General features: G+C 46.5%; 1 protein-coding gene across 3 annotated transcripts; it reads right to left on the bottom strand.

Annotated features, from left to right (window-relative positions):
- Positions 1-600: 600 nt before the first annotated feature.
- Positions 601-19,896, bottom strand: PHF10 (PHD finger protein 10). Of its 3 annotated transcripts, none has more exons than XM_023254619.2 (12): positions 19,747-19,896; positions 17,539-17,645; positions 15,067-15,197; positions 14,388-14,465; positions 12,164-12,297; positions 11,918-12,067; positions 11,170-11,279; positions 9,247-9,400; positions 6,871-7,026; positions 2,315-2,423; positions 1,858-2,046; positions 601-790 (listed from the first exon to the last, which is right to left on the bottom strand). In XM_023254619.2, exons 1-12 carry the CDS (start codon positions 19,831-19,833, stop codon positions 705-707), a joined length of 1,491 nt encoding a protein of 496 aa, XP_023110387.1. In that variant the 5' UTR covers positions 19,834-19,896; the 3' UTR covers positions 601-704. The 3 variants fall into 3 exon arrangements, with proteins under 3 accessions (XP_023110387.1, XP_023110386.1, XP_044914343.1); XM_023254618.2 differs by having other exon boundaries at positions 14,388-14,471; XM_045058408.1 differs by lacking the exon at positions 1,858-2,046 and having other exon boundaries at positions 14,388-14,471.
- Between the last annotated feature and the right edge of the window lie 871 nt (positions 19,897-20,767).

Consider the following 20,767-nt stretch of genomic DNA (forward strand, 5'->3'; position numbering starts at 1 on the left):
TTGATCGGTTTGTCAGGGGACTAGGAGGTTTAGGCAAAATGCAGCACCTTTCCTGCCACCGCGCGGCTCAGATGGACAGGTTGGCAGCTGCACCTTCACTCCAGTTAGCGGTTCTAGGTGAGGTGCAAACCTTGAACAGGTCCGAAATGTACCCCTTCCTGTCTCTTCGCCGGGGTGTGGCCTAAAGCTCCACGCCTGCGCCCCAAGAGGATCCATCCACCTGGAGCCCTTCCCAGGTGTGCCCCTGCCCCCCTGCCCCCTGCCGGTTAAGGTCATTTGCATTGATCACCTGCAGCTATCTTAGCAATTCAAATTCGTCCATTATTAAGTAATTTTGTTATGCTACCCATGACTGGCCAGAAACAATACAGATTAGGAAAACTTCATGCAAATAAAGTTTCAGGCCAAAGAGAAATAAAGTTAAGTACTTCAATTAAGTTGCATATATTTCCACTGAATTTCTGGAGAGAGCCAAAGCCCTAAGAGACTTAAAAAAAAAAAAAAAAGAAAGAAAAACGAACTATTTCTCTACCTGAAATTGGTTTTAAGAGGAAGAGTAGCTTATAACAAATAAATCAACTTAACATTTTAAGCACGTCATGAATTTCAGAAATCTTTTATTGGCATAAAATCAAGAATGTAAATAAATTGGCACCAAGTAGTTCATTTAAATCCGTATTACAATATTGGGGTCAAAAACTATTTTATCCCTCTTTGCTGTTTTTCCCCCTTCTGCCCACTTTCCTGGGTGTTGGGGGGGCTCGCTGACAACAGTCACAAATCCAGCGACCTAGGAGAAAAATTGTTAGTTTAGTATGAAATTTAATTTTTTAGGATTGAATTGTAAACCTATTTGGCTCTCCTTCCTCAGCTATCACTAGTGATATTTTTTTGTGGATGTGTGACGTGAAAGGCACCTGTAAGTTACTTAACTTAAGGAGAAAAATGGAAACTTCCCTTACGACAACCAGTGTAATCAATGCCACGTAAAATTCAGTGCAAGTTGGGGTGGGGCAGGGGCGGAGATCAATACCATGCAATGATCTGGACCTTTAAAAAACTACCACAATCCTTTCTGAAACGCAAACACTGTCATCCTTTAGAAGTTCAAAAGTACATATCCTGTATAAACCCCGTTACTGACTTGGGCTTATCTTCAGCCTTTTTCTCTGCTGCTCAGTGGCAGCCGCACGTGCAAACATCCTCTCAAGTCCTGGTGCACCAGACACAGCACTTTAAACTTCTCAAGCATCTGACCGCACAGCGGTGAACCCCACCTAGGCGCTTACTCCATCTGATTTACTACCAAACTTTAAGTCACCCGCTTCTTAACGACTCCCAGGAAACCGTTCTAGGCGTGTGTTTCATAAAGTATTATACAGTGTTAACTATGCAAGTCAGTTCTAAATTTACACAATCGTATGTAACATTTTAGTCCAATTACTGTGATTTATTCTTCAGCTCTGTTCCAAAGTTATCTGGAATTGTCATGCTGCCTCATTTTCTAGAAATCTGGTTTACTATTTATAAAGGCATAGCAGTCATTTTTGTTAAGTTTCTGAATAGAGGACATAAAAATAAAATCAAGGTTTTGAAACAAACGGATGCTCTTGCTTTAGCTCTCACTAGAAAGACTTGAGTTCATTCTATACATTGAGCCCTATTCCAAAACTTGGACGAGGCCCCCTGACACCCATTTGTCCTTTAGCCGGGGTACCTAGGGATGAAAGGCACGTGGACACTATGTGGAGAATCACAGCTTTGGTAACTTCTTGGCAATAGAAGGATCTTTACGGTGTTTATGCAGCCTTTAAAAAAATGACGGGCAGTCCCTTCACTCCTTTTTGTAATCTTTACCTGATGGAATAGCACCAAGGCCCACACAAAAAGTATGATAACCTCTGTCACACACATCACAGAACATCATTTCTTCTTCATGGTGGGGTTGTCCACATACAATGCAAGTTTTACACTCCATACACTGCCAAGGGTAGGTCTTAATCATAGAAACAAGCTCCATGGTCATATCCAGGCAAGAAGGGTGGCCTAAACCAAAACCAGTATTAGTATTTCACAAAAGAGTTTTGAACTTAACATGGCACAATAAAATGCTAGTTTGCATCGGGATTTCTCAAGAACGGCTACAGTGTCCAATCACCAAAGGGATGAAAACCCATGGGCTTCTTTTCTATGCGTTACAAGTTACCCTCCATACTTGGAGATTTGATTCAGGTCTAGCTGACAACTAAAAATCCTGGTTTCTGAAGCAACAAATAGGATGGTTAAAATGTTAAGAAGACATGTCAATACTTACCACTATTATCACACTGGGAGCAGTGTATAAGTGATTCAGCCTTCCCTTTCTTGTTGGACTCCTTACCCTTCAGACAAATTCCACATAGAGCATTTGGAATGACCTTTGGCTGGAAGGGTAGAAGAGGGCTATAAATTCATGCCAGAAGTACTCACTATGGGTTCATAAGGAATTGTCACTGCCTTATCTTTACTTTTAGTAACTTGTTAACAATCTTTTAGAAAGACCTGACTTGAGAGAGTCGGCTTTCAAAATACAACGGCCTACTGACTAAAGCCTTAGGTTTCGTTTTAAAATTTTGTCAACAGCACGATCTACGTCTGGATTAAGTGTAGCATTCTACATTCCCTACATGCCCAGTAAGATCTGCATAATGAGCTGGAAGGGGAAAAAACTAAATGCAATGTCAAACTGCACTATTAACTGGAAGAAGAAATTCAGGTACCGAATGACCTTGACACGTAAGTAAGGCTTCTTATAAAACAGAAGACTCAGTCTTAAGCAGCTTATATACTGATTTTGTTTAAAAACTGATTATTTCCCAAATTGTAAAAATAGATCTATAAAACCTAAGTTATAAAATCAATGTTTTAATATTTTTAATTGGAAGATGTCTCATCCATACATTGTCACGTGCACAAATGTTTCGGGGAAATAGCTGTGATTATTCCCTTTGCATATCTAATAATAAAAGAGTTTATACTTAGGGGAAAGCATTCGTATGAGATACAAAACAAAAGAGAAAAGTTTTCAAGCAAGCAAAAAAAATAGTAACTTAAAAAATTACAGACACCCTCATATTTTGAGTACCATTCTTTTTTTCAGATTAAAAATTTGCTCCATCCAACGAAGGTATATTGGGGTTTTAAAACACACTTAGCGACACACGGAAAAGGACAAAGAAGAAAAGATTCACAGCACCTACAATTACCGGGGGAGGGAGAACATTCAGACATCCCCGTTTTGACCGTCATAAAATGACGTTCACTCATGCCACATGAACACGTAAGTAACTGTGGCAGAAAAAGGAGAGCGAGCGCGGGCCAAGATGGATGGGCTGGGACCATGTGTCTACAGGAACTGGGGGAAGTCACCAAATTGCCGTATTTCTGTTTTACCCCAACCCAGCCAAATGCATCTTCTATTTCCTTCTCCTAAGTTATTAAACCAAAGAGGAGCCTAAAGGAAACTCTAACTCTGTATATAGTATTCCAGCTTTGAAATGTCTCACTGCCACCTTCAAAACCTGTAAGGCCTAAACAGTTTGTTCTTAATTCTTTAAGTTTATTTTTTTTTAATTGTCTTTCTTTTGCAAAAGATGACAGAGGCGTTCAAAAATAATTTTTGGCTTATTTATTTAAAAAAAAGTCAACCTTATACATAAATATAATAAAAACAATAACTCTAAACAATCACAAACGTCTCTACAAAATAATAAATATCATGGGAGTTAAAACATACATATAAAACTTTACCGTTAACTATTCTACATCTCCTGTGTGTGTATCTCTATACCCTGCTCCCCAACACAAGGGCAGTGTCACGTGCTCAACCGTGCGCGTCTTACAAAGCAGTCCCCTTCCGTTGTCGCTGCTACATTCTAAGAATAAGGTTCTCACTGTGTTTCCTACAGTAAATAAAAAATAGCTACAAGTGCACTTCTAGGACCCAAGTTCCGATTCAGTGACGACCAAATCTGGAACTGCCGTAATATACAGCAGAAAGCTACCTCTCAGCACAGCCAAATAACCACCTCCTTTGGTTATGCCGCCTGCACTGAATGTGAAAGATCTACTTCTTTAATACGTGTAGTTGAAGTTAGACACTGGCGTACCACGTACTGGATTATCTTTCACTGACGTCAGGGAAGTAACTACACAGTATCAAACTCTAAAAGGAGAACTCCTCATGGGAGATCCCTTACAAAAGTCAAAAATGAGGAAAACACAAGGCTAGTCATTCACATTCTAGAGCAATTCAAGTTCTACAGCCATTAAAACATACATTAAACACCTATGATAAAAAGGGACACCAAGAAAATTCTAAGTTTACTTCTAAGCTTGAAATCATAGTATTTCGTTAAGTCACTTAGAATTTTTCTTACCCAATAGTCTTCATCTTGATGAAAAGAGGGAGTGACAGGGGAGGAGACAGACAGAGAAAGAGAAAGAGAGAGAGAGAGAGAGAGAGAGCGAGCGAGCGAGAGCGAGAGCGAGCTAGCTAGCCCGGCAGCATTTTCTATGGCAATTCTCCGTTCGCTCAAGCACTCAGCTCTCTGAGAAGCCAGCCACACTGTTCACACCCAGTTCCACCAGCTGGGAAGCCAGTGTCTGAAGGAGACTCCTGTGATGGAGTAGGAAGGGAACAGTGTGCAGAACTCCTGCGAAGACGGGTGGAACAGAACCCCGTGTCTGACAGAGACAGTTCTAGAAACTGCAACATCAAAGTGTCACTGCCGATAAGAAAATTAAAATACTCATCCGAACAGCTCTCAGCATCTCAAATACAAGGCTCACGATACCCTTACTTTCCTGCTTGAAAAATAACCAAAGATAAGCGAGACTTTCACGGCAGCAGAAACATAGTATAGATTTTAATTATATACTCGCAACCCAGGCCTGACTCCTAACAATATGCTTTAATTTCAGGTTAATGTAACCCAAATAATACTGTCCTACAAATTAAGGGCAAGCACTAGTGAATCTTCTTAAGCACGACATCAGCTGCGCCATCATTTTCCTTAACTCCAGCACATTCGCATATATGAGCTTCAGCTTGAAGTACCCTAATGTTTAGGCACATCTTGGCTTATTAATATATTTTTCATAGAGAGGTTACTTTTAATAAACATGTTCATATTAATGTATGAAGTCTAGACACTGGTTGTCCTAAACTCTGAAATACCTGAAACACTTTAAGCTACTAAAAATGTTCACAGAAGTCATAAAATGTGTATTTTGCAGATTACACTCCCTTGAGTCATAGCAATGTATGTTAATCTATATGATTTCTTGCATATTAAATCAATGATACTGTGGAATAATTCTTCATTTTCAGCCCCTATTAAACATCTGCTTCGACACTCTGCACTCCGAACCCATGATGAATTCAGGCTCACTCTGAAAGGGCTCCGAAACGCAGACAGGGTGCTCTGCGCGGCCGCTCCCATTTGCAGACCAGCACGCACACACCAGGCTAACTTTCCAAGATTTAATCTTTGGAGTTCATTTGCTTTTGATTATTAAGCATTAATTTACGTCTTTAGTTTAAAAAATTAGGTAAGCCGTAGACGTAAAAACAAGTATAAAAACCACACGGCCACAGCCCCCCCAAGCCATCTGATGCGAATGAAGCTTGGGATTTGCTCGCCATCGGCCGGAAAAACGTGTGTGTTTCAAAATTGATCGTCACATAAAGGCATTTTCTAATTAAATGTGGATTGAATACACTCATTTGTTAACTTGCTTTTTTCACTTCAGGAAAAGAAAGGGAAGTGAACCATGAGAAGGTTCTGGCTGAGGAAGGGAAGCTGGCTGGCAGCTCGCTCGCCCCTGTCCTTCCAGATCATCCACCGCGACCCCAATCTGACACACGACAATTGTTTAACAATCCCACTCGGTAAAACTACCCAATCACCTTACTGGAAAACGTTCCCTCAAAACACTTTCGTAACCACGATGGAAAGCATATTCTGACACATTCCAGACCCTACGAATGGTCAATTTTACTATTACCACCCAGAACATAAAACTGTGCGGCTAATTCCAGTCTTTTTAGGACATTCCTAACCCCCCATCTAGGGATAAGGCCACTCACCTCTCACCTAAGCCTCTGGAGGGGAAGGGACAGACAGCAGGAGGAACCACAAAAATAATATTGCTGATAGCATAATACCTTCCTCTGAGAACAGCCAGACCGGAAGTTAACAAGTATATATAGACAGAAGCCAGATCACGTCACTAAATAACATTTCAATCCTTGTCATAGAAGCATAGAGCTATTTGCCAGGGTCAGGCTAAAAATCACCACAATGTAAATAACAGGTTTTCCTGTTTTCTATCACAGAGTTCGTTGAATTTGGCAAATGGATCAAGTAATCTTAAATTAAACCCAGATCTTTCTCCAGGAGAGGCAGCTTATTCTAAGAGTCTATCCACCCAGACTTTACAGCTTAGCATGCTCAGCTATACGAAATACTAGGATATTTCAAATGCCAGATAATTATGATCTTTACCCCAATGAAACAAAGTATAAAGTTCTGCTAGGAAGTAATTTTTTTTAAATCCATACTTGCCTGGTTATTGTTTAAAAGACAAAAAAAAGATTTTCTTATAAATTGTACATATACAGAAAACAGAAGCTAAACCATAGGCAGAAGTGACAGAAAAGCCACCAGGAAAATAAAGCACAACAGGAGGAAGCTGACAGAGGGCACACAGCACAGGACAGCAGTGGACGCAGCAGGCAGGCCTCCACCACTCGGAGTCAGAGTTAAACTATCTCGGGGAGAGAGGCTGCTCAGGAAGGAAGCGGAGTCAGGGGCTTTTTTCTTCTACCTTGTACCCAGGGACTGACTTGGACAGTACAGAACGTTTGGAAGCATCTTTTCTTGGAGTAGCAGCTTTGTCCTTGGATCTCTGTCTTCCCGGGAGAGGCTCCTCCTGGCCGTCGGGAAGGCCTTCTCCTTCAGACACGTTGCCGGAGGAACTGTCCTGGAGGTCAAAGGCAAAGACAAAGATTCCTTGGAATTCACACAGATTTGAGTGCGAATTCTGAAAACTACAGCAAACATTCAAAAAGAAAAAAAAGGTTTCAAAGTTCCGTCAATTTAAAAATAAAAAGATAATTATAAGAAAACTTTTCCCAGTAGAGACTAAACAGGTCATGTTAAAAATCACTTATCTGTCTTACACATGACAGCAGAAAGCTGACTGTACCTTAACCAACTTTGTGTCCCGCCTTAATCAACACCAGCAGAGTGATCTACTCCAGCCGGCGCTACACCATTTTGCCATATCACAAGGGAGCCTACTTGTTTCGTAGAAAAAACTATTTAAGGAATAAACTGTCTTAAATAAGCGAGGATATTTTTACCGAGTAATAAATGTCACTAAAGAAGTTCTTCAAGTACGCGCTCGTAGGCCAGTGCAGCGATCACTGAGCCTTCACGACAGCATCGGATACGTTTTAGGTGTTCAAAGTTTAAAAGCTTGGTATATGACCATCTAATGCTTCATTTGTTGACTTAAAATTTTCTAGTTAAAATAAAAATGTTACGTTCATATAAATTATGAAAATTATAAATGAAAAAATTGGGTTATCCATAACCACTCCGGTAAGCATTCTGAGACCACTCCTGGGAACATGACTGCATCTCCTTTTAATTTTTCTAGGTGTGTCTGCACACACACAGATACCAGATTCACACACTCACACACACACCCCACCTACACATATCCCCTCATTTAAAAAAAACACAAAAAACACAAAACTTGAGGGGCGCCTGGGGGCCTCAGTCGGTTAAGCGACTGACTTCAGCTCAGGTCACGATCTCAAGGGTTGCAAGTTTAAGCCCCATATGGGGCTCTGCTGTCGGCGCAGAGACTGCTTTGGATCCTCTGTCCCCCTCCGTCTGCCCCTCCCCCGCCTGTGCATGCACACACAAGCACTCTCTCTAAAATAAACATTTAAAAAAATAAAAATAAAACACAAAACTGGATTACACTGTGTATACACGTTTTTCAAATAAGTATTGTGTGCATTTTATTACATCACTAAATCTTCTCTGAACTTCATTACTATCGTGTAAATATATCACCCACTGTTGACATGAGGTTTATTCTTTTTTTTTTTAATTTTTTTTTTTAAACGTTTATTTTACTTTTGAGACAGAGACAGAGCATGAACGGGGGAGGGTCAGAGAGAGAGAGAGACACAGAATCGGAAGCAGGCTCCAGGCTCTGAGCCATCAGCCCGGAGCCCGACGCGGGGCTCGAACTCACGGACCGTGAGATCGTGACCTGGGCTGAAGTTGGACGCTTAACCGACTCAGCCACCCAGGCACCCCGACGTGAGGTTTATTCTTAATTTTCATTATAAAACTACCGTTAACACTCCAATGGACATTTTTTTCCTACTTAAATTTTGTCCTTCAGATAAACTGTTAGTGTATTTGCTAGGTCAAATTCTGAGGAAATTAAAAATCTTGGTAGATACCATGAAACGCTCTCCTGAAATGTTGGACTCATTTATACTCCTACAAGCAGAATGAAGGAAAGTCACCTCCAACATGTCCTGGCCACACCACAGCGCCCCTTTTCCCAAAATGACAGGACAGAAGCGGTATCGTCACTTTAATACTCGAACGGCATCTGATTTTATGCGACACGCATCATTAAATGTTTCAGAAGTTGCTGGTGACAAACACGCCCGCCCCCAGAAGGTGGCCCGCTCCCGGACTCAGGTGGGACACCGTGAAGGCTGAGAGTGGCGAGCCGCCTGACACACGGGCCGAGTCAAACCAGAATCCTCTGCCGTCACAGCGTCTGCTCTCCTTCCTTCGCTCCCACGGACACCGCCACCTTGCCCGGTAACGGATCGGTGCTCTGAACACTTCCCGTAGGAAGCCTACGATGATTAACTACGCAACAGGCACACAAGCGAACGTGCTCCCCAAACCAAGACAGCCGAATACAGAATTGCACAGTGAGGTCTGTACCCTTCCCTGACCTGCCTGTGAGAACCACAAAGGGGCGCCTTTAACAACACTTACAAAGGCACACAGTCTGTGTCCGGGCACAGAGTCATGTCCCTAATGGCAGCTTTCGGGGAATCACACGCCGCCGACCTTGAAACAGAGGGTGACGTGCTCCGGGAGAGCGGTCAGCACGCGCTTAAAGGAGACGCCTCCTCGTACAGAGAGATGTTCCTACCGAAGTGCCTTTATGTTTCCGCTTCTCGTCGCCTCGACCGTCCTCGGCGTCGTCCGAGTCGCCATCGCTATCCAGGGCCGGCAGCTCCGGGTCCAGCGGGGGCTCGTAGAGGGCCGTGTTTAACGGCAGATACCGCAGCTCGTCTGCTGAGTACCTGAGGTTCAGAGGGACGGGTTTCAGTTCCCTTTTATCAGGAACGTGAACGAACGAATCTGCGAGCCACAACGATGGCCCTAATTTTCTCAGTTAACCGCAAATACTTCTGGAAAATGATTCCACATGTAATAAATGAGTTTTCATTTTGGAGAGTAATACATAAAAAGCCCAAACATTTTTTCATCAGGCTAAGAGCATAAAATATGCCTTTGATTCTTTGATTCTTTCTGTCAAAAGAGAATGTCTCCGTCCTTTATCCTCAACCCCAAAAAGGAGAAAAATTAAAATATCAGCAGAGGAAGGCGGAACCCCGCACAGACCCCAGGCCGCCTGACGCCCCCTCCTTCCCAGCTCCCTAAGTCCTCGCGATCTGGGGGGCCGCCACAGGCAGACAAAACACTTGGATTTAAGGAACAAAATTTTGAGCAGCAAGTTACTTAAAAACTTATGAAGCATGTATTCTAACAAGTGTCATCATCTATCCTGTCCAAAACTAGACATCACAACCCCTCGCCCAGAGTCGGGTGGCGCCCGCAGCAGCTGACTTATTGTCGCCGTTCCCATCCACGGCCCGCCCTCCACCGCTTCGCACCCTGTCCGCACTGGAAACCTGCGTTAAGAAGCAGGCACAGGGGCGCCTGGGTGGTGCCGTCGTTTAAGCGACCGACTTCAGCCAGGTCACCATCTCGCGGTCCGTGAGTTCGAGCCCCGCGTCGGGCTCTGGGCTGATGGCTCAGAGCCTGGAGCCTGTTTCCGATTCTGTGTCTCCCTCTCTGCCCCTCCCCCGTTCATGCTCTGTCTCTCTCTGTCCCAAAGATAAAAATAAAACGTTGAAAAAAAAAAAATTTAAAAAAAAGAAGCAGGCACAGTGGTGTCCGGGGGCTCAGTCGGTTAAGCGTCCGACTTCAGCTCAGGTCATGATCTCGTACTTTGTGAGTTCGAGCCCCGCGTCAGGCTCTGTGACAACAGCTCAGAGCCTGGAGTCTGCTTGGAATTCTGTGTCTCCCTCTCTCTCTGCCCCTCCCCCACTCATGCTGTCTCTCAAAAATAAACATTAAAAAAAATTTTTTAAGTAAACAAAAGATAATAAATAATTTGCTGACCCCAAAATAAAAAAACTAAAATCCGCTAACCTATGATTTAAATTGGACTTTCAAATAGTATGATCCTATCGTCCATTTTAAACCCTACAAAGAACGGTCTCTATCCTAAACAGCATAAGGTTTAAAGCTGAAGTAAAAGCTGAGATTCTCAAACAAGATGGTCCTGTGTTAGCCTCGCTCTCAGTGCCCCCCCAGCCTGGGAAAGCGAGAAGCGACGTTCTTGCTCTGCGGAGTGGAAGCAGCGGCCAGGCCAGGGCGGCCGCGCTCCCCGCTCCACACGCTCTGCAGACTGAGCCGGTGCTGTCCAGCGGGCGGCCGTAAAAACGGGGCCAACAGTCGGCAGGCCTGGGAGTCTGTATTCCCAGCAAGCTTTCAGTGACACGGGTGCCACGGGGCCACGAAGCGCACTGTGGACGCTCCGGCGCCTGTCCACGGAGACACAGGAGGTGGGCAGGAGACGGGCAGTGGCGGCTTCAGGAGCAGACGTTCAAATTCCAGTCGAAGGGTGTCCTTCACCGCAGAGCCACAGGAGACAGCAGGGACAGACCTCACACAGCATGTTAGGGCGGGACTTACAGAGCAGAAACTTTCTGGAGGCAAGTACACAGGACTCTGAAGTCCCTCACCAACACCCAATAGAAATGCTGATAAAACCAACGAATACCTTTTGTAATATTCCTGGAACTGTCCCGGGATGAGGGCCACTGGGTAAGAACTGACCTTGGTTCGCTCTATCGGTAACACTTTGTACTTCCCTTGAGGCACCTGGATAACCTAGGGTAACGTGAAGAGAAATCCAAAACTGATTCCACGCCAGGAAACAAGGCTTTAGGAAAACAATCCCTCTTGTGCTCCACTGCGCTCCTCCCCCCAAAAGCTAAAATATCGGAGACACTCAGAACTAGAAGCCAAGGGCAGGTGGTGTTACTAGCCGTACAGGTGAGTTTTATCTGGCTCTTCACCATGGCCATCGTGTCTGGGGAAAGGCGGTGTGTTTCTCACCCCCAAAGAACAGGGGGGCCCGGGCAACTTCTAAAACCCCTGCAGCTCAACGTCCTCGTCCATGAAATGAGAAAACGACTAGTTTCAACCTCACAGGGCCACTGTGAGAGTTAAGTCAATAAACGCAGAAGTGCCTTACGATGACCCTTGGGACAAACAAGTACGATATATACCTATTAGTCTCGTTCGGCAGGTCAGCCACAAAGCAAAAGGTCCCTCCCCCCAACATACACGCGCGCGTGCGAACAGAGCGTTACTAGCACATCGTTAAAAATTCTATCTTAAGTTCTGGGGCAGAAAAGGACACAACTGCCGGTACAAAAAATAACAATAATAAAGGAGGTACTAAGCACTCTACCATAAGAAGCAATAAGTCAGGTTCAGGAGCTAATAAATGTAAGCAACCCTACGTGTGTCTGCAAGTCAAAATACGCTCTTCTCTCTTCCATGCGCTCCCGGTTCAAGTTGCTGTTAAATTCGGCTGCTTTTTTGGCAGCTTTCTTAATGTACTCGGGCACTTTGCTGGCTTCAACTTTCTGAGTATTCTGTTGTTGCATTTGCTGAAATAAAAATATCACATTCGGAAATCACATATGACCTTACAAAATGTCGTTCTCCCTAAACCGACTAAAAGATGGCAGTCACTCAATACTTACAGAATACTCTTTATAATGATCTGTAATTCGCTGACGTTCTTTTTCTTGTAAAATAACAGAATACTCAGCATGTTTGGCTGGATACTCTTTTATCATTAAATCAATCACTTCATCACTGCGCAATGCTGTTAAACCTATCGTAGACAAAAAAAGGATAGTAGAAAAGCTCTTTGAAGGTTAAGTGAACAAAACCATCTTTCAAAATTTGCTTTTCCTTCAAACTACTCTTTAAAGGTTTTCCAAGAGTCCAAGGAAAATACTGTAATATATTCAAAAATAGTAAAACAATATTCATAATATAAAGTCAAACAATTTTTAAAAAGCTCATGGGGGTGCCCGGGTGGCTCAGTCAGTTAAGTGTCCAACTCTTGATTTCAGTTCATCATCTCAAGGTTTGTGAGTTCGAGCCCCACCTCAGGCTCTGTGCTGACAGTGTGGAGCCTGCTTGGAATTCTCTCTCTCTCCCCCTCTCTGTCTGCCCCCTCCTCTGCTTACTCTCTTTCTCTCAAAAATAAATAAATAAAATCGAAAAAAATAAAATAAATAAAAGCTCATCAAAGATGCAAAGGAGGGGCGCCTGGGTGGCTCAGTCAGTTAAGCGTCTGACTTCGGGTCAGGTCACGATCTTGCAGTTCATGAGTTCAAGCCCCACGTTGGGTTGTGTGCTGACAGCTCAGAGCCTGGAACTGCTTCGTATTCTGTGCCTCCCTCTCTCTCTGCCCCTGCCCTGCTCACGCTCTGTCTCTCTCTCAAAAATAAACATTAAAAAAAAATTTTTTTAAAGAGTCCAAGGAAAATGTATCAATTTTTCAACCAAAAATTTTTTTAAGATCAAAGTACTAAAAACATGTATCTCTTTATTAAAAACAATTGCTAAGGGGCGCCTGGGTGGCTCAGTCGGTTAAGCGGCCAACTTCGGCTCAGGTCATGACCTCAGTCTGTGAGTTTGAGCCCCGCGTCGGGCTCTGGGCTGACTGCTCAGAGCCTGGAGCCTGTTTCAGATTCTGTGTCTCCCTCTCTCTGACCCTCCCCTGTTCATGCTCTGTCTCTCCCTGTCTCAAAAATAAATAAAACATTAAAAAAAAATTTTTTTAAATAAAAAAATAAAAACAATTGCTAAATAATGATGCACACTAACCATAGACAATTCAAGATTAAGGATTTTTTTTTTTTAATGTTTATTTTTGAGAGAGAGAGTGAGCAGGGGAGAGGCAGAGAGAAGAGAGAGAGACAGACAGACAGACAGACAGACACAGAATCTGAAGCGGGCTCCAGGCTCTGAGCTGTCAGCAAAGAGCCTGACAAAGGACTCGAACCCACAAGCCATGAGATCATGACCTGAGCCGAAGTCATGGACGCTTATTAACCAACTGAGCCACCCAGGCGCCCCAAGGATTATTCCTAATCCAATATCCTTAACTAAGTAATGATATTAGAAGAAAAAAAAAACGTTTTTCTTTATTTTTTTTTTAACATTTATTTATTTTTGAGACAGAGAGAGACAGAGCATGAACGGGGGAGGGGCAGAGAGAGAGGGAGACACAGAATCGGAAACAGGCTCCAGGCTCCGAGCCATCAGCCCAGAGCCCGACGCGGGGCTCGAACTCACAGACCGCGAGATCGTGACCTGGCTGAAGTCGGACGCTTAACCGACTGTGCCACCCAGGCGCCCCAAAAAAACGTTATTCAATGTATCCCAATTCTTGGTCTTCAAATCAATACACTAGAAACACTATACAAGTCCATTACAATTTCAACAGAAGCATCAGCACACACACAAGCCATACACGTAATTTTCAAGACTCATAGTATCAGATTAAACCAATCCCTGTGACAAACACCCACAGTTTTGTGTTAAAAAGTATCCACATTGCACTACTATGTTTATGTAAGAAAAACTGCAAAGCAAGCATGGAGATGATACAGAACTAAAAACTGAGCAAAATGTGCCTTTCAAGAGATAAAGACCAACACTTTTAAAAACTACTGTAAAACTTTCCACATAACACATGCTCTGACGCTTCCGTGAAAGCTAATAGAAAATGATATTGCTTTAAAATGTCATTTTCCTTTATTTTCACAAAAACTAAAAGTAAACAATCTAGCACTTAAATACTTCAATCTATTTTATTAATTTTGTAAAATCCTTTAAGAAAGGGGATCGATGCCCATCCAGTACCACGTCGTGAACGCACGCTCTCAACCTTCGCATGCAGAGCGTTACCTAGAGTGCACTGAGTTTCTGTGATGACATTCAGCTCTCTCAGGTAGAGCTTCTCTTTGTGAGACAGATCTCGTCGCTCTAAATCTCCAAAAAAAAAAAAAAAAAAAAGAAGACTATTAAAAAGTCTTTTACATTTGTGACATTATGCATACGTAAAACTTTAAAAACTTAAAAAACTTCTTAAAAAGTTTCAAAAGTTAAACTCTTCACAGATTTAAAAGTACTGCGTGTTATCTTTTCCGAAGATTATTAGAGACCATGCAATCTTACGAATTTAAGAAGTAAAAGTTAACCCACAGCAAGACTAACTTAGTTGACACAGATAGCCTTTCTCAAATGCAGACCCAGCCCATGCAGCTGCCTCCGTGGCGAAGGTCAGGGAGCAACGGTCAAGGACCAGAGCCCTGGTGCTTATGGCTATAAAATGACTTTTTCTACAACATTCCCCAGGAAATTCACCTTCCTCATTTCGCTTTTAAGTCAGTTTATAAGGCAGGAGAGTCAACTGGGAGTAGAGAGAGATGTTGGGTGACAGCAGCAAATGAAAAGCAGCCAGCAGAACATAAAGTGCGTTACAAATGATCCATACTCAAGTATTCGGAAATTGACAACCTATCCGAAAGAATCCCGATTAGTTAAAAGTTAGACTTAATCTGTTACATAAACTAAGACTTAATACCTGGATATTTCCGCTTAAAGGAGGTCACACCCAAATATTCACTGACTTGCTCTTGAAGCATATAGTATTCTCCTGTTTCATCAGGTGGCCATTTGTACTCTATCAAATTTTCTGCTGGATAGTAGCTAAAGCTAAGCACAGAAATATGCATTATGCCTTAAATGTGGCTTTTATTAAATTTTAATCATTTTTATTTTGGGGGGATCTATTTTTGAGAATGTTTATTTTTAAGAACTTTGTACAACTACTTTAATTATTTAAGTGCTCACTCCGTCTTCTGACTCTGCGATACAAACCAGCTCCCAGGTCTCACGTGTGTCCCAAGAATACACAACAGGCAGAGGGAAAGGAAGCAACCACGTGCGCCACTAAACACGGAACACCAGACACTTCGTACGCCACTCACAACCGGGAGGAGTAAAGGAATTTTGTAGCGTAAGAGATCTACACGGCCACAACACGGTGGTGATACCCATTCTGAATTCTCACTCTCAGGCTTCACACCCAATGCCCACTCTTTCGTCCACCCAAGGTACTAAGTTATCAACCTTTTTCCCATCTGCTATTCAGTGAGTCACAAACAGCGAAGAAAGCAACACTCCAAAACCCGTTACTCAATGAAGTGAACTACAGACCAGTCGTTTGTTCTCAAAGACTCCACAAATCCAGAAGAGAACAGAAAGAGAACAGACCTAGTCTGATGGTGCCAGTGTTTTGCCCATCGACCCCAATCCTGAAGAGCTGACTACAGGTTTCTGGACCTGGCCAACGCAACCTCTAAATCTCATCAACGGACAACAGAGGCAAGAATGGGACGGTTTTATGAACCCGATTAAGAGTGACAAACAAAAAGAAGAGGTTTCTTCAAAACTAGTGCTGGGAAACTGGACATCCAAATGCAAAAGCATGAGATTGGACCCTTACCTCCTACCACATTCAAAAATAGGTCAACGACCTCAGTACAAGAACCAAAACTAGAAAACTCTTAGAAGAAAACACAGGAGTCGCTCTTCATGATCTCAGATCTGGCGATGGATCGTAGATCTGACACCAAAGTCATGAGCGACAAAAGAAAAGTAATCATTTGGACTTCAGCAGAATTAAAAATTGTGCGCATCAAAGGACACTACCAATGGACTGAAAAGGCAATTATGGAATAGAAGAAAGTATCTGCGAGTCCCGTACCTCACAAGGGATGAACGTCCAGAATGCCTAAAACACTGCAACTCAACAACAAAAAAACAAACAACCCAACTTAAAAAGGGTGAAAACACTTAAGAAGACATTTCCCCAAAAGATTTACAAAAAAGCACATGACAAGATGGTCAACATCACTAGTCCTTATGGAAATTCAAACCAAAACCACAGTGAGGTGCCAGCTCGTATCTCTTAGGACGGCCACAATCACAAGAACTGGGAAAAACAAATCGGGAAGGACGTGAGCAAACTGCAACTGTGTGCACTGCTAGTAGGAACAGAGAATGGGGAGTCTGCTGCGGAAATCAGTTTGGGGGGGTCCTCAAAAGCTAAAAACAGAATTACAGCATGAACCAGCTATTTTTCTCCACGGGATATACCCAAAGGAACTGAACATAGGGACCGTGAGAGCCTGGATGGCTCAGTCGGTTGAGCGTCCGACTTCGGCTCAAGTCACGATCTCACGGTTCATGGGTTCGAGCCCCGCGTTGGGCTCTGTGCTGACACCTCAGAGCCTGGAGCTTGTTTTGGGTTGTGTCTCCCTCTCTCTCTCTGCCCCTCCCCCACTCACGCTCACACCCTTTCTCACTCTCAAAAATAAATAAACATTACAAAAAAATTACTTTAAAACAGGGACTCTGGACAGGTACTCATACCCCCACATTCACAGCAGCGTTATTCACAACAGCCAAAAGAGGAAAACAACCCTACCTCATCAGTAGAGGAAAGTGCGAACGAAATGCACGGTCCACACAGTGGAGTACGACACAGGCTTAGAGAGAAAGGAAGTCCTAACACACACACAACACGGAGGAACTTTCAAGAAACGATGCTAACTGAAATAAGCCAGACACAGCAGGACAAACACTGTAGGAATTCCCTAAATATTATACGAGGTACCCCTAACAGGCAAATTCATTAAGACAGTGAGTCGAACGACGGTTACCAGGGGCTGGGGAAAGAGGAAAATGGCAACTTTTATTCCTTGATGATTACGAAGTTTCCGTTGGCAGCAGTGAAAACATTTTAGACAAAGCTGGTGGTGACAGCTCTACGACCTTGTGAATGTCATCAAAATAGTTAAGATGGTGAATTTTATGTGTATTTTATCACAATAAAAACATTTAATTGCACGGAGTAGCAAAAGCATCCATAGTGTCTGCCCTGGGCTGGGGAGGGGGGAGGGGGGAGGGGGGAGGGGGGAGGGGGGAGGGGGGAGACGGTGCAGAGAGAGAAACACCACAGGACTGCTACTGAGCAATGAAATGACAGTACCCGAGATCCTGACTTGGAGTCTCACAGCTCCTAGAGCTATCTCCGGAGCCCATTCGCCTCCTCTTGGATGGTTGGGTCCCATCGTTTGAATTATCTTCATTATCATCCTATACATTGAAAACATTCAAAACATAAGAAAGAATAAAAAATAAGGAACACAGGATTACGTCTCATCCCAGACCTGCTAAAAGGCTCAACTTAAAGGCTTTTTAAGGACAACCTACTACACAAATGTTAACTTTCTACTGCAATTAAAAGGGGCCAAGATTCTGGCTTGGCGAGACCTGGGGAAAAAAAAAAAAACTAAAAAGTGATCTGCAATCATCAAAATAAGAAAATTCTCAATTAACCTGTAAATCTAAACCGACCTTTTACAACGCCCTGTGGTTTAAACAAACGTGTACAATTGCTGCAACACTTAAATTAAAGCAAAGCCTCCTATCCCAGCTAGGGGGAAAAAAAAACAAACGTGTGGATCACTTAGTGTTTAACTCAACGTATGGCTGGCTGATCGGCCTATGCTAACGGGCTCTCTTCCATATTTCTATTCCCATGGGAAAAGGGCATACGAGGACTAAGGACAAGTTACCGATCCTGTTCATTTTTTTCTTACATTGCAAACATTTGGCAAAAACGTGCCCTAATAAGAGTCATTCGTCTATACAGCAGCACACAGTACACACCCCAGCCAACGGGAGGCTTCAACATGTTTAGGCGACATTGTCCGTGAGGAGACAGTAACATCAAGACCAAGTTGCACCATCCACTCAGAAAGGAGTGATGCGTCAAATGTCAGGAAACTGACTTACTCACATATTAGCTAAAGCTTGATGATTGTCACCCTTACAAAAATACCTTTTAAAAAAAGTAATCAACGAAACATAGATTTGTAAGACAAATAAAATTCTGTTCGATACCATGGTCCTCTTGCTGTATAAAAGACAACTGTAAAAAGTAGAAGACAACTATAAAAGTCGCTGGCCATGCCACAGCTGGACGGGGGGGGGGGGGGGGGGGGGGGGGGGGGTGCTCACAGGGCACTACCCTTCACCAGCCCAGGGGCTGTCTGCCAGCCGCTCCAGTTCTGAGACCATCACTGAGCCTGCAGGGCTTGCCTAAGGAAAGGGTTAAATGAGCTGAACACTGGGCAGCACTCAGATCAAGGCCTAGCAGATACTGAGTGCCCTATAAAGTTAGTTCATATCACCGTGATGATCCTTAGCCTCAGACGGCTCCAGCCATTAGGAATTTACTCAGATTCTTTCCCAAACAGATAAACATACGCTACATTGTCCGTTTGGGTTTCCGTATAAGCACCATTCAATTACAGAGCCCTGGTACATCCCTATTAAGAAAGGCAACCAGGTAAAAGATGGAGAGCAGAAAATAAATGTATTCTCCAAAAAAATAACATTTAACAGTAAGCATCACGATTAAGACAGTTCAGAGTCAACATTTCAGGCATAACTCCCTCTAGGCAAATTGATTCAAGGGGGATTTTGTTGCCGTTTTTTGATTTTTGGTTGTTTTGTTTTCTTTGGCCGTTTTACTCGCTTCTGGGCATTTTGAGCACTTGTATGTCGGTTTAAGTATACTCCTCTTGCTTAAAAAGTTGAAACAGTCCAGAAAAGTTAAAAACGCAGAGCTGAAGGCACGGCTTCCCGGGCGGTGCTCTGACGCCGCGGCCCCCGCCCGCGCAGGTGCACGAAGGACCGGGGTGACCCCCGGCGCCCCCGACCGCCCCCGGGCCGCAGCCGCCGCCCCCCCCCACCCCCACCCCGGCGGTTCCGCACAAGCCATCGGCGGGGCTGCGTCCCCAAGGGCGGTAAAAACTAAGTTCGCCGGCGGAGCGGCGCGCCGGCCGCTACTCAGTTCCTGCGACTTAGCGGACTCCAGGGGGTGCTGGCGGGGGCGCCCGGGGGCTCCATCGGGCCCGAGTCCCCGCACGAGGCCGGACCGGCCGCAGCCCCGGGGCCGCTTCCGCGAGGCGCTCTCCGAACCCGGCACCCGCGGGCCAGGCCTCCCCCCGCCGCCTCGGGGACCGACCGGGCAGCCGGGCGGCCTCGGGGGTGGGCGGTGGGGGAGTGCGCCACGGCCTGCGGCTCGTCCGGGCGGGAAACGCGCGGCCCGGCCCCGCCGCCCGCCTCGGCTCCCCCCCCCCCGCCCCCGGCCCGTCCCCGCCCCGCCCCGCCCAGCGCCGCTCCTCACCTTCGGGGACGGCGCTCCGGGGGTGGCCGGGTCGCTGTCGCACGGCCGCGGGGACAGCGCCGTCCCGGGGCCGGCCGCCGCCGCCATCAGCCCTAGCGCCCCGCGCCGCCGCCTCCGCCGCCGCCGCCGCCTCGTCCCGGCCGCCGCCGCCGCCGCCGCCGCCGCCGCTGCCGCCGCGCGGGCCGCCCGCCGCCCGGGCCCCGCCCCCTCCGCCCGCCCGCCGCCGCCCGGGGGCCGGCCCCTGCCGCCGCGCGCCCCGCGGCCCGCCAGCGCCGCCGCCACCGCCATGGCCGCCGCCAGCGCGCCGCCGGGCCGCCGCGGCCGAGGGGGCGGAAGGAGGCCGCCGGCGGCCCGCGCGCCTCAGCCCCGCCGGCCGCTCGCCGCGCCGGCCCGCTCCGCCGCGGCGCCCCGGCCGCCGGCCTCGGCCGTCCCCGCCGCGCCGGCGCTCCCGGGCCCCGCGCGCCGCGCCCTTCCGCCGCCGGCTCCCCGCCCGCCGCCCGCCGCGGCCCCCCTCGGCCCCCGGCCCTCCGCCGCGCCCGCCCCGCCGCTCGCCGCGGCCCCGCGCGATCCTCCGGCCGCCGCCGCCGCGCCGCCGCCACCCCACCGCCCGGCCCGCCGCAGCCCGGCGCGCTCCGCGGCCCCACCTCCCGCCGTCCCCTCAGCCCCCAGCCCCGCCCCGGCCCGCCGCCGCTTGGCGCGCTCGCCGCCGCCCCCTCCCCGCGGCCCCCGGCCCGGCCCGGCCCCGCCACACGTCAGCCCCTCTCCTCCCACCGCGCCCGCGCCGCCCCGCCCGGGGGTCCCCGCCGCGGCCGCCGCCCCGCCTCTCCCGGGGTGGGGGGAGGGAGGGGCGGGGGGATCCTTCGCCCCCTCCCCCTGGAGGAGGGGTCCCCGCCGCCCCTCCCCCTCCTCGCCCGAGGGTCCCTCCCTCCGCCCCCAACCCCAGGGGTCTTCGCCGCCGCTCCCCCAAGGCTCACCCCGGGGTCCCAACGCTGCCTCCGCCCCCTCCCTCAGGGGTCTCCGC

This window comes from Felis catus, chromosome B2 (genome assembly GCF_018350175.1).
Source record: "Felis catus isolate Fca126 chromosome B2, F.catus_Fca126_mat1.0, whole genome shotgun sequence".
NCBI lineage: Eukaryota > Metazoa > Chordata > Mammalia > Carnivora > Felidae > Felis > Felis catus.

Bases quoted from the DNA above. Each gene is read 5' to 3' on its own strand.
- PHF10 (XM_023254618.2), bottom strand. From the start codon at position 19,833: ATGGCGGCGGCGGCCGGCCCCGGGACGGCGCTGTCCCCGCGGCCGTGC. The intron at 12,068-12,163 runs GTAAGTATTGAG...TTTTTATTTCAG, and splicing joins ATCATTATAAAGAGTATTCT to CAAATGCAACAACAGAATAC. The intron at 791-1,857 runs GTAAAGATTACA...TTTTTCTCCTAG, and splicing joins CCTTGGTGCTATTCCATCAG to GTCGCTGGATTTGTGACTGT.